The sequence below is a fragment of the Ziziphus jujuba genome, chromosome 4 (genome assembly GCF_031755915.1).
Source record: "Ziziphus jujuba cultivar Dongzao chromosome 4, ASM3175591v1".
NCBI lineage: Eukaryota > Viridiplantae > Streptophyta > Magnoliopsida > Rosales > Rhamnaceae > Ziziphus > Ziziphus jujuba.
This window is the reverse complement of record NC_083382.1, coordinates 8025912-8040406: the sequence shown is the minus strand read 5'-3', so window position 1 is coordinate 8040406 and position 14495 is coordinate 8025912. Positions and strand designations below refer to the sequence as shown.

Below are 14495 nucleotides of genomic sequence, written 5' to 3'. Positions count from 1 at the left end.
GACTACTTCATCAATTTTTTTGGATATGGAGAAGGTTAAAAAGCAAGGATGTAATATTGTATGAAAACTAAACAATAGAATTAAAAAAATAAAGGGAAATAATAAAATAATTGAGGGTGAATCCTAATAAAAAAATGAGGCAAATAATATAGTAATAAGTGTTTATTGAAAAATTAAAAATAAAAAATATAATACAAAGAGTATTTTTAGATTATTTTTTGCTTAAATAACCCTCTAAAAGGCCTTTAAACGAAAAATATACTCATTTTAGTAAAACTTAAATTTTGTCGAGATATAGAGTTGGATGGACCTTCGTACCTTTATTACATGCTTTTTAAAAGAAAAAGGAAAACTGAAGAAGACAAAACAAATCTAGATGCAAAATGAGAAAAGAAAACCATGAGTAAGGTTGATTAAAAAGCAAGGAGGAGAAAAATTAGATAGAATGACGGAATATGCAAACAAAACCACATGTAAAGATCTCAATTTTTAATGGAAAAAAAAAATATCTAGACAAAATGAGGGAAGATATAGACGAAACCACATGCAAAGATCTTCATTTTTTATGAAAATCGAAAAAGAAAAACAAAGAAAAAAAAGAAGAGGAGAGATCTCCATTATTGCAGCAAATTAAAAAAAAAAAAAAAGTAAAGCTCAACACCATTTTAAATATTCAAATCATTAAAATTGATTAATTTGTAAAAAAAAAAATTATCATTTCCCAGGTCTCTAACAAATTCGATTGCAGTTATTAATGATTGCAGCCAAGATAGAAATTAGCGGGTTTCATTTTCCTTAGGAGGACAAAAAGTTGATTTGTAATTATAAAGAGATATTAAACAAATCATAAATACAATTCATTTATTTAAGTGAAAGTAAATTAATATAAAAAGTGAGAGTAAATTAGTGAAATACATAGCTTAAAAGTCAAAAGTGCAAAAACGACATCATCAAAAAAAAATAATAATAATAAATGTAAAAAAAAAAAAAACAAATGGTTATGAGTTCACCAGTATTGAATGAAAAATATTTTATGTTATTATATATGACTATCATAAATGAAATCCATATGTTTATATGACATTTTAATTGGTTACTCATTTACTTTTTCAAATTAGAATTTGAATTGGAGACCGCTGTTCGCAACATTAATTAAGCAACTACTACTAAAATTCGATTCATTCATAGACTTATCCACTATGGATTAGGAATATTGATTGATTTCTTTGATCTTCTTGTTTGCTCTTTTATATTAAACTTGTATATATACTGCTTCTAAATAAATAGGCCAGAACAAGGCAATTATAAGGAGTCGAAAAGCCAAGAAAGAAAAAAGAATGGGGGCGAGGAGACCGGTGGTGCTTGTTCAACTGATTGGATTTTCATGGTTGATCACTAAAAATGCACTACCATCATTTGCACTAACCTTAGGCAAGCCTCGTTGTTAAACGGCGGCCGGGCGCCCGCCGGGGGGGGGGGGGGGGGGGAGGGGGTGCGCGGGGTGGTGAAAAATAAAAGTATACTTCGATTCTATTTACTTGAAAAAAATATTTCCATTATATTAAATAGTTATTATTGTAAAAAAATTATACTATGGGTAAGAAAATATTAAAATAGAAAATATTAAAATACAAAAAGATAAAAATAAATAAAAATAAAAAAATTAGTATATGGGAGATTTTGTGAGGAAAGTATATACAAGGATTTTGAGGGTTAAATTAATAAACAACAAAAATAAAAAATAAAAAATAAAAAATTTTAAAAGTCGAAAAAATTTGCGGGGTCACGTGCCCTTGGACCTCCGTCCATGTAGGAAATCAGTATATCCGCTCAAGTCTAAGTCCTCCTAACTTTTCATTTTGGCCATATCACTAAAGTCCCCTACACCCTGACTTGGAAATTTCTTATTTAAATTGGTGTGGCCGCCATAATTTCTTATCTAAGTTAATGGACTTTTTCTTTTTCTTTTTTTTTTCTTCGAAAGTGAAGGTTGATGTACCAATGTTACTCGAATAGAAGATATATTATTTAAATATTGATATATTTACTTTTACGGAGAACAATTGAGTTTGAGACCAACAAATCCACTATTCAATCGGTCGAAGATTCAGTGTAATGCTCAACACCATTTTGAATATTCAAATCATTAAAATTAATTAATTTGTAACTTGAAATTAATCATTTTCCAGATCTTTGACAAATTTGATTGCGGTTACTGATTAATGCAACTAAGATAGAAAATATCATGTTCACTTTTTTCAATAGGAAAAATAAAAATAGTTAGATTTGTAAATATAAAATAGGTATCACAAATATAATTATTTTATTTAAGTGAGAGTAAATTAACGAAATATAAAGCTTAAAAGTCAGATTACAACTTCATTATAAAAAATAAAAAAAAATTAAAGGAAATTAAGCAATAACAAAATTAATGCAGAAACCCGATCCATAACTTTTTGGGTAAAGCATTATGTGGTTCATGTGACTGCTCATAAGATATCATCTCAACTGGTCATTCTGCCTTTTCGTTTTTTATTGGGAAATAGCATGTGAATGCTCATAAAATATCATCTCAATTGGTCATTCTGCCCTTTCGTTTTTTATTAGGAAGTAGGTGTCATCAATATTGATGAAAAGATTCTTCATTTAAAAATGTTTTTATACATTAAAAATAAAAAGAAGATAGCAATTGGCTTGGCACCTTAAAATAAAAAATTGAAATAAGATTCCGATTCCACATGTGATTAATTTATATTCCAAAAAATTAATACTAACTTTAAAGCTTTAGAAAATTATACAATTTAATAAGATAAAATATATGTCTCGGTTAGTGCGCCTGACGGAAAAAAGAGACTTATAAAGTCTAAATGAAGAATTATTGGTCAGATAATATACGACATAGTCTAAGCACGAAGTTGCAGAGAAATTTCAATACATTAATTCTTTTTCGTTTAAGACCGAATTATATATATACACTGATTAAGAACTATCACAAGGATAACAACCAAAAAACAAAGAAAAAGAAAAAATGGAGGGAAAACAATTTCCATTTTATCTTCTTCTGTTGTTTTCATGGCTTATGGTCAATCAAGTAGCATCAGATATACCAACAACCAAGAAAGGCTCTGATCCACAATGTGGAAATGTTAGCATCCCATTCCCTTTTGGGATCAAACAGGGCTGTTTCCTGGACGAATGGTTCGAAATCGTTTGCCAAAACGACAACTCATCGAACACCATTCCGAAACCCATTTTGAACAGAACAAAACTAGAAGTGATCGAGATCTCTGTCGAAGGCACTCTTCAGGTGAGGAACCCAATCACCTTTTTGAATTGCAGTGACAAGCAAATCCGCCAAAGCGCTAACTTAGAAGGAAGCCCTTTTAAGTACTCTCAAAACAACAAGTTCGCAGCCGTTGGTTGCGGAGCCATTGCTTTGATGAATTCCGGCGAAGCATCCATTGGTGGATGCTCCTCCATTTGTAATAACACGGCTTATGGTAATAGCTGCAATGGTATAAATTGCTGCCAGACAACCATACCATCAAATCTCAAATCATTCAATACCATTTTTCTCAACCTTCCGGGTGAGGGTAGCGGAAATCAATGTAAGTTTGCATTCATGGCGGACCAACGGTGGTTGGAATCCGGTTCGAAAAATATTTCTGCAATCCAAGACATGGTTGATGTTCCTGTGGAGCTTAACTGGGAGCTGTATCATTATTCAACCTATGATATATTTGGAACTTTTGTGGAGACCAATAGCTCTGGTTCTTCAGAATACAATTGCTCTACGAACATTGCAACCTCCGAATATGGTTGTTATGCAAATTCATCTTGCGATGTTTACATTGTAAATGCAAATCAGCAAAGGCTTCAGTGCACATGCGGATCGTCATGGGCCTTCGAAGGAAACCCGTATCTTCTTCAAGGATGTAAAGGTAAAATATCATAAAAACTCTTATATAAACACAGAAATCGATTTGGAAAAAATTACATACATGAAAAATGTATCATTTTTTATGAGTTTCAATTTTAATTGTATCACACAATAAAACGACTATACTTTAGGTTAAACTGAATTTATTATTCTGTGCATAGGCATTATTTTTTCAAACATAAAAAATATATATAATTTAAAATTATTTAATAATTATTTTGTGAACTGTATATTGTATGTGACTATGAATATCATGCGTAATGAAAAACTCTCTATTTTAAGCTCTGTGTAATAGTTTTTTTTTTTTTTTTTTTTTTGGTGAGCTTTGTGTAATAGTTTTACAAGAGTTGAATCAGTTTGTTTTGCAAAGTGATGTGACAAATCAGCAAATCATTATTATTATTATTTTTAAAGTTTTTCACATGCTTATTTGTCAATGCATTTCAGATATTGATCATTGCAAGAAAGATCCTAATTATTGTGGCGAAGGCTATATTTGTACTGACTATCCTGGAGCCGTTGGCTGCAGCCTTCCAGAGCACAAAAAGTCTCCACTAAAAGCAATTTTAATTGGTATGCTCTAATTAACGAATTACTAATTAATTCGACTAGTGTATATATAAATGAAAAATCAAAAAAGCTTGAATGGTGTCTGGATTTGAGTACAAAATATTACATATTGAGCAAATTAACAACTTCCTTTATTGCCTTTGTCTTTTCTAAATGTACTACAAAACATGGACATTTTCTGTTGAATTCATAAGGGCTGCTAATCCAACACATATGGCACAAATTGTCTTTTATGTAGTCAACTTCATGCAATTGACGATTCAAGCTATTTTTCCTTTCTGATTGAGAAATGCAGGTGTTGGCAGCGGCGTCCTTGGATTGTTGTTTCTATCAGCTTCAGCATGGTTGCTAACCAAGTATATTAAAAAAAGACGCAGAGAAAAGTTTTTCAAACAAAATGGTGGATTGTTGTTACAACAACAATTATCTTCAGGGGAAGCCAATATTGAGAAAACCAAGTTGTTTAAATCAGATGAGTTAGAGAAGGCAACTGACCAGTTCAACACGAACAGAGTTCTTGGCCAGGGAGGTCAAGGTACTGTTTACAAAGGAATGTTGGCAGATGGAAAAATTGTTGCTGTCAAGAAGTCTAAAAAAGTTGATGGATTCAAAGTCGCAGAGTTCATTAATGAAGTTGTCATTCTTTCACAAATTAATCACAGGAGTGTTGTTAAACTACTAGGATGTTGTTTGGAGACTGAAGTTTCTCTGCTAGTTTATGAGTTTATACCAAATGGAACATTGTTCCGGTATATCCATGATCAAAATGAGGGTTTTGAACTAACATGGGAAACCCGCCTACAAATTGCACAGGAAATTGCAGGAGCTCTTTCCTACTTGCATTCTGCTGCTTCCTTTCCCATTTATCACCGTGACATAAAGTCTTCAAACATTCTCCTAGACGAAAAGTACAGAGCAAAAATAGCAGATTTTGGAACTTCAAGATCGGTTACAATTGAGCAAACACACCTCACCACATTAGTATATGGCACATTTGGATACTTGGACCCTGAATACTTCCAGTCAAGCCAGTTTACCGATAAGAGTGACGTATATAGCTTTGGGGTGGTTCTTGCTGAGCTGTTGACAGGACGAAAACCAGTTTTTATGGAGGCAGAGGAAGGAGGAAGTCTAGCAGCTTCTTTCATTCTTTCCATGGAAGAGAATCGTTTGTTTGACATTGTTGATGCTCGAGTCTTGAAGGAAGCAACTGGCGAGAAAGAAGCAATAATGGCAGTTGCTAAACTTGCGAAAAGATGCTTGGATTTGAGTGGAAGGAAAAGGCCTTCGATGAAAGAAGTGGCAATGGAGCTGGAGAGAATTCAAAAATCAGTTAAAGCTTCTGATTATGTTGAGCAAAATGTTGAAGTGGTTGAATATGATAGAAATGAAATGACTGCACCTTGGGATGATGTTTCTATATCGACATGGTCAGCTTCCTATGGTGGTATTGCTTCCTCATCAGATATGGAAGCACCTCTGAATGAGAAACATATGGTTACTTATAAGTAATTTCCTTTTCCATTTTTTTGGTATCACCAGTAAAGATAGTAATAAATAGAGCATATTAGCAGACTGAAAAATAAAGATTTGCTTTGATGAAATTCTGCAACATCATCACATAGAAAAGTTCCATGTAATGAGTGTCTAATGCTAGCAGACTTGTTCCATGACCGAGTCCTCCTTGATTTAATTAGTGCAGTGACCTGTAGATGAATTTCTTTTCTCTTGCTCTTTCTCTTTTTACCCGAACGTCTAATTATTGATTCACATACATATATATAAAACATAATGATCATTAATTATAAATTAAAACTCGGTTTGAATTGATTTCTCCACCACCTAAGCATTAATTGCAAAATCTTTCTTTTTGGGTTTTCGACATCTCGACATTTCGTAGAAATTACACTTTGTTTGTTTCATCCGGAAGAATTCGATAATTGGCGTAATAGAAAATTCGGAACTGTAGTAATGTTCATTATGATATAGTCTAATCTACCAATTGAGTCATAATATTCAAATAATCAATTAATGATTGTGAGCAACAGCTTAGACTGCTTATCTTTTCTTTCTTTGTTTCTGTCTCATTTTCTTTTCCTCTGCCTTGTCCCGTTGACTCGGAAATGCATAAAATTAAACGGTCAAACAGAGCAGCTGGTAGAATATTCTGCGTTCTGACTAATAATCCACCTTCAACTTTCCTTAATCAAGATCCAATATAAAGATAAGAAAAACAAAACAAATAAACAATCAAACACATTCAAACAAATATGTACTTATAATTTTTTTTTTTTTTAATAGTTATTCTCGCAGATAGCCGAGGTTTATTTTATTTTATTTTATTGCCATTGTTATTTATTTATTTATTCTTTTTTTCCTCTTTTTTTTTTTTTTTTTTGGATTTTTTGGTAATAATCACAGATAACAGAGTCAACACTGACAAGAAAACAAAGAAGACAGAGGATCAGAGGAACATAGTTGGCAAAATGATAACCCATGTCCTTCTTTTATGTTTTTTCATCACTGAAGTAGCATCAGGAGGACCCACAGCCAAGTCAGGCTGTCAAAAGCAATGCGGAAACTTGAGCATCCCATGCCCTTTCGGAATCGGATCCGGCTGTTTCCTCAACGAATGGTTTGAAGTACTCTGCATCAAAGACAACATCACACCACTTTTAAGACACATCAAGCAAGAAGTGATGGAGATTTCCGTCGAAGCTGGCACGATTCAGGTTAGAAAGCCCATTACCTTTTGGAACTGCAACAGAGAAACCCGCCAGAGCCCCAACTTGGAAGGTAGCCCTTTTGTGTTCTCACAGAAGAAAAGGTTCACCGCCGTGGGTTGTGGAGCATTCAGGTTGTTGATTTCGTCAAAAGTGTCAACGAATATTGCCGGCTGCATGTCCACTTGCGGTGAGACTGGAAACCACAGCTGTAGTGGGGTAAATTGCTGCCAGGCAAACATCCCCTTGAATCTAAATTCCTTCAAGACCAGTTTTCATACCGTTGACCGCGAAAAAGAGAAGGTTTGCAAGTATGCTTTCCTTGTGGATCAAGATTGGTTTATGTCCAATTTTACTGATATTTCTTCGTTTAAATAGATGGTTGATGTGCCTGTGTTGCTTGAATGGGAATTATACTATTCAGCTTTTGATGTATTTGGAACTTCTTTTGAGACTAATAAATCAACTTGGTCAGATTCCAAATGCTATTGGGATACTGTAAACTCCAAATATGGATGCTACAGAAATCCCACTTGCTATACATATTATAATGGTATTGCCACTTCTTCTTCATCTTCAGTAATATTCAATCAGTCCAGGGTTGAATGTAGCTGTGGATGGGGATTTGAAGGAAGCCCTTATCTTATTGAAGGATGTAAAGGTATGTTAAAGTAAAGCTTTACACCCTTTGTACATTTAAACCGCAATATTCATGAAAATTTCAAAATTTCGGAAGTATCTGAAAATAATATGTTTGTTTTGGCAGATATTGATGAATGCAAGGAACATAGCAATGGCTGTACACAGTATGGTGGAATTTGCCAAAACGGTTTTGGGGGTTACGGATGCTACTATCCATCTCAAACGAAATGGTGATTTATTGTTGCAACAAAAATTATCTTTAGAGGAAGTACAATTTGATACTAAAACCAAGATGTTCAATTCAAAGGAATTATAGAAATCTGCTGACAATTTTTATGGAGATAGAAATCTAGCTCAGGTGTGGCCTAGGTATTGTTTACAAAGAAATGTTGGAAAATTGAAAATTTGTTACCGTGAAGAAGTCTAAAATAGTTCATGAAGAGAAACTAACAAAATTCATTGATAAGGTTATCATTCTTTCCCAAATTAACCACAGGAACGTGGTTAAACTGCTAGGATTCTATTTATACCCTACGGTACACTTTCCTGAGCATATTCACGACCAAAATGAAGAATTTAACTTTACATGGAAAATGCACTTATGCATTGCACCAGAAATTGTAGGAGCTGATATGTCTTACTTTACAGTCTGCAACTTCCTTTCCTATTTACCACTGAGATATTAAATTATCAAACATACTCTTATATGAGAAGTTGAGAGCAAAAGTAGCAGATTTTGGAACTTCAAAACCAGTAGTCATTGACCAAACACATGTACTACAATGGTTGGTACATTTTGCTACTTGGACCCTGAGTATTTCTAGGGTGCCAATTTACAGAGAAAAGTGACGTTTACTGCTTTGGTATGGTCATTGTTGAACTCTTGACTGTACAGAAACCAATCTATTTAAAGAGCTAGGTTAGAAGAACGAAGAAGTCTAGCAACTTATTTTATAATGTGCATGGACGAGAACCGTTTTTTTAATATAGTAAGTTTAATTAATATAGTCAATTTCGTGCAAAATGATTATTGGATTTGAATGGAAGTTATCGAGCTACAATGAAAAAAGTTGGAGCAGAATTGGAGGCCATTGAAAAATATCAATCAAAATTTGTTTGAATGAAGAATCGAAGTTGAATATGTGAGGACCGAAATAACAAAGCCCTGGATTAATGTTTCCCCATCGATTGGTTCAAAGATAGTATTTCTTCATCCATAGATGCATTCCCACGAAACTATTATTAGGAGCAAAATATTTCCCAAAATTAGGGTAAATCTTCATTTCCTTATCTTTTGTATCATTTTTAATATGGTTACTTTAGTACAGAGTTACAAAAGGGTAACTAGTGTTTGCCATCTATTTCTAACACAAGGCATAAGCCTATCGGTAGACATGTAGTTATCATTAGGGTATTCAAAAACAAGCTTGATATGTATTGTTGAACTTCCTATCACCTATAGCTTTTGAAATAATTATAGTGATTTAACAAAGTTATCAAAGCCTTGGTAATTTTGTGTTCAACCCTTGGTATCCCCATTTTCATTTATATATGTGTTGAATTGTTGTTTGGGTTGTTTAACACGACCCTATTTAATTATTTCCTCTTTTTATATTTAGTACAAATTGAAACTCTTAAAGAGATCCCTGGTTGACAATTCAATTGACAGCAATCATCAAGGCAATTGATATATGTTCTTGAATAAATTGAAATCGGATAATAGCTTAGCTCTTAGCTTATATGGAAGAGGAAAGAATCACTGATTTACAAAAAAGAGAATATGAGATGTCATAACTCATCCAAGATCCCTTATTGAAATCCTAAATAAATCCTGATCCCAAGGAAATCCTATTGGATCTTCCAATAAAAAATCCGGAAGCATCTCCTCTAAAGGTTGGACTTACCATAAAATTCTCTGCACAAAAATACACTTCTAATAACAACACCTTATTCCTCTCATCTCACTACAATTTAAATCCATAATTTCAGCATTTCCATAAAAAAAATACAGGGATTAAATATCTCTTTTCAAATCTATAAATCCACATTTCCTTTAAACCATCATCGTAATTCATTACTTAAAATCCATGAATGAAAATCCATCAATATAAATATACCAATTTTTTTTTAACACCATAAAAACCAAATCTATAAATAATCAAATGCATAAATACGAATTATGATCTCAATATTTTAATACAATTATTTTTCTCAAAACCTTAAAATCAATTTATATCAAAATCACATAAATTTTACCTTTGCTTAAATCCACATAAATAAATTTATTATAGATAATAAATTAAACAATAAATATTTAACAACAGTTGACAGTAATTTAAATCCATAACTTCTTTAAAACTGAATTCCATGCCATATATGCTTAAATCAAATAACTTTTGGCATCATAAATTCATGATAAATTTAATAATATTTTAAAACAATAATTCTAAAAAGTAATTTCTTTGAAAAACCAAAATACCTTTACTTTCGGTGCCCGAGCCTCCTCCTTCGATATCTCACTATCCATTTCTATATAATTTCTTCCCCCTCTTTTTTAACCACCTTGTCAACCGTGTAATGTCTTTACTGGTTTAGTCCTACTAATTTGTCTCTTGGCTTTGCGTCTTCTCCTTGATTAACTTGCTTCAGTTGTACATGTGTCTTTCCATTTTCCCAGCGGCTCTGTGTAGGGTCAAACGTTCCCTAATCCAAATGCATAATTACTAATTATTATTTCTTACTTTTCTTTTCTTTTTTTCTTTTTTTTTTTCTTTTTGGTTTCCCTTGGCCGAGATATTTGATGTGCTATTGGACAGCTAGTTTTATTAAGGACTTGACTAAAAATCAACACAAGTGGATCACTTAGTCAAGATATTTTATAAGCAGTCATATCAACGTATAAAGGTTTGGTGACTTTAATAATCAATTTGTGGTCGCTAAAGTGGGTAACACAGTACTAGGACTGGTTGTTGTCATTTGTCGTTTTCTGGCTCAACAATAATCTATCAAAAAAATGCCGGCTTAAGGAACAGACCGTACATTTTTAATAATTAATGACTGTTATATGTTAATTATATTACATTTTTATCAAAAAAAAAATATTATATTTTTTAATTCAATTTTTTTCATTTATTTTATTTTATTTTTTAATAAATTCATTTATCAAAATTATTTTTTTTATTTACTTTAATTGTTCTCATCATCTCCAGAGTACTTGTTGATCTGTATGATTTAAAAAAAAAATTTAGATATATATAAAGTCATATCCACATCAAATTTATAACAATTTATATAAAAACAATTAATTATACAAATTTGATCATATTGCTATTGGGTTATGCAGAGATTGCATTTGAGGTTTAATTGCTTATTGTTGTTAAGGGTATTAGTTATGTCCAAAGATTTGGATGGAATTTTATTTGGACCTAATGTGATTCAGGTGGTATACCATGATCTAACAGCTGTCATGGTTCTACAGATCCAGGTGGAGAAGATTAAATCTCTTCCTACTTAACAACTTCTTCTCTACTCAATGCTAGGACTACTTCATCTATTTTTTGGGATATGGAGAAGGTTAAAAAGCAAGGATGTAATATTGTATGAAAACTAAACAATATAATTAAAAAAATAAAGGGAAATAATAAAATAATTGAGGGTGAATCCTAATAAAAAAATGAGGCAAATAAATATAGTAATAAGTGTTTATTGAAAAATTAAAAATAAAGAATGTAATATAAAGAGTGTTTTTAGATAATTTTTTGCTTAAATAACCCTCTAAAATGGCTTTAAACGAAAAATAAACATGTTTTAGTAAAACTTAAATTTTGTCGAGATATAGAGTTGGATGGACCTTCGTACCTTTATTACATGCTTTTTAAAAGAAAAAGGAAAACTAAAGAAGACAAAACAAATCTAGATGCAAAGTGAGAAAAGAAAACCATGAGTAAGGTTGATTAAAAAGCAAGAAGGAGAAAAATTAGATAGAATGACGGAAGATGCAGACGAAACCACATGTAAAGATCTCAATTTTTAATGGAAAAAAAAATCTAGACAAAATGAGGGAAGATATAGACGAAACCACATGCAAAGATCTTCATTTTTTATGAAAATCGAAAAAGAAAAAAAAAAAAAAAAAAAGAAGAGGAAAGATCTCCATTATGGCAGCAAATTGAAAAAAAAAAAAAAAGTAAGTATAGCTCAACACCATTTTAAATATTCAAATCATTAAAATTGATTAATTTGTAACAAAAAATTTATCATTTCCCAACAAATTCGATTACAGTTATTTATGATTGCAGCCGAGATAGAAGTTAGCGGGTTTCATTTTCCTTAGGAGGACAAAAAGTTGATTTGTAATTATAAAGAGGTATTAAACATATCATAAATACAATTCATTTATTTAAGTGAAAGTAAATTAATATAAAAAGTGAGAGTAAATTAGTGAAATACATAGCTTAAAAGTCAAAAGTGCAAAAACGACATCATCGAAAAAAAAAAAAGTAAAAAAAAATAACCAAATGGTTACTGAGTTCACCATTATTGAATGAAAAATGCTTTATGTTATTATATATGACTATTATAAATGAAATCCATATGTTTATATGACATTTTAATTGATTACTTATTTACTTTTTCAAATTAGAATTTGAATTGGAGACCACTGTTCTCAACATTAATTAAGCAACTACTACTAAAATTCGATTCATTCATAGACTTATCAACTATGGATTAGGAATATTGATTGATTTCTTTGATCTTCTTGTTTGCTCTTTTATATTAAACGTGTATATATACTGCTTCTAAATAAATAGGCCAGAACAAGGTAATTATAAGGAGTCGAAAAGCCAAGAAAGAAAAAATAATGGGGGCGAGGAGACCGGTGGTGCTTGTTCAACTGATTGGATTTTCATGTACTAAAAATGCACTACCATCATTTGCACTAACCTTAGGCAAGCCTCGTTGTTAAACCCCCCGCGGCGCCGGGGGGGTGGGGTGTTCGATTCTATTTACTTGAAAAATAAATATTTCCATTATATTAAATAGTTATTATTGTAAAAAAAGTATACTATGGGTAAGAAAATATTAAAATACAAAATGATAAAAAAAAAAAATTAGTTTATGGGAGATTTTGTGAGCAAAGTATATACAATTGGATTTTGAGGATTAAATTAATAAACAACAAAATTAAAAAATTTTTAAAAGTCAAAACAATTTGAGGGGTCACGTGCCCTTGGACCTCCATCCATGTAGGAAATCAGTATATCCGCTCAAGTCTAAGTCCTAACTTTTCATTTTGGCCATATCACTAAAGCCCCCTACACCGACTTGGAAATTTCTTATTTAAATTGGTGTGGCCGCCATAATTTCTTATCTAAGTTAATGGACTTTTTCTTTTTCTTTTTTTTTCTTCGAAAGTGAAGGTTGATGTGCCAATGGTACTCGAATAGAAGATATATTATTCAAATATTGATATATTTACTTTTACTTAGAATAATTGAGTTTGAGACCAACAAATCTACTATTCAATCGGTCGAAGATTCAGTGTAATGCTCAACACCAATTTGAATATTCAAATCATTAAAATTAATTAATTTGTAACTAGAAATTGATCATTTTCCAAGTCTTTGACAAATTTGATTGCAGTTATTGATTAATGCAACTAAGATAGCAAATATCATATTCACTTTTCTCAATAGAGAAAATAAAAATAGTTAGATTTGTAAATATAAAATACGTATTAAACATATCATAAATATAATTATTTTATTTAAATGAGAGTAAATTAACGAAATGTAAAGCTTAAAAGTCAGAGTATAACTTCATTATAAAAAATAAAAAAAATTAAAAAAATTAAACAATAACAAAATTAAATATTTCAAAAACTTTTAAATTTTATAACGCTTTTACAAAAAATAAATAAATAAATAAAAACTCCATATACAAAATTAAAGCAACATCAAATCAATATTACTTGTCATATTATTATCCAAATAATAATAATAATATTAATAATAATAATATACTTTATCATCTAGTAACCATCACTAATGAAAAATAACAAAATGTTTACCGTAACTGGTAAAAGAACAGATGCAATATATATATATATATATATATACACGGTCCTACCCAATGGGGACATAAAAACTCATTTTGGGGACACAAAAGTTAAACCATCAAACCATCCCTGGTTGGTAAGGCTGCTTTAGAAAAAATATATATAAAAAATAAAATAAAATTGCTTATATGTGGGTCCCACATGAATGTAAGGGGGAGTAAATTGTAATTTAAATCATTATTTTTAAAATTATAATATTAAAATAATAAAATTAAATTGATTATAGTCATTGATAAATAATAAATTCACTTGAAAATGAGAAAAGACTTGTCGAAAAGGAAAACAAATGTTAAACAATTTGAGAGGGGACCATATGTCAAATTTTCATTTTCAAGATTCCAAATTCATTTGAGACTAATAATTGTCCTCAAACATTACTTGAGCAACTACTACGAAAATTCGATTCACGCATAGATTTATCAATTATTGAATAGGAATTGAATAATTTTTATAATTTTCTTGTTTGCTCTCTTAATTAAACCAGTATATAATGATGATAAAA

General features: G+C 31.0%; 2 protein-coding genes across 2 annotated transcripts; both read left to right on the top strand.

The window, feature by feature from the left end:
* Window positions 1-2986: 2986 nt before the first annotated feature.
* LOC132799172 (wall-associated receptor kinase-like 3) lies at window positions 2987-6482 on the top strand. Its single transcript, XM_060816261.1, has 3 exons — window positions 2987-3941; window positions 4388-4513; window positions 4806-6482. The coding sequence occupies exons 1-3, from the start codon at window positions 3029-3031 to the stop codon at window positions 6020-6022; spliced, it is 2256 nt and encodes a 751-aa protein (XP_060672244.1). The 5' UTR covers window positions 2987-3028; the 3' UTR covers window positions 6023-6482.
* Window positions 6483-6898: 416 nt separating this feature from the next.
* LOC125422081 (wall-associated receptor kinase-like 1) lies at window positions 6899-8576 on the top strand. The gene has a single exon (XM_060816242.1). It carries the CDS (start codon window positions 6997-6999, stop codon window positions 7609-7611), a length of 615 nt encoding a protein of 204 aa, XP_060672225.1. The 5' UTR covers window positions 6899-6996; the 3' UTR covers window positions 7612-8576.
* Window positions 8577-14495: the final 5919 nt, after the last annotated feature.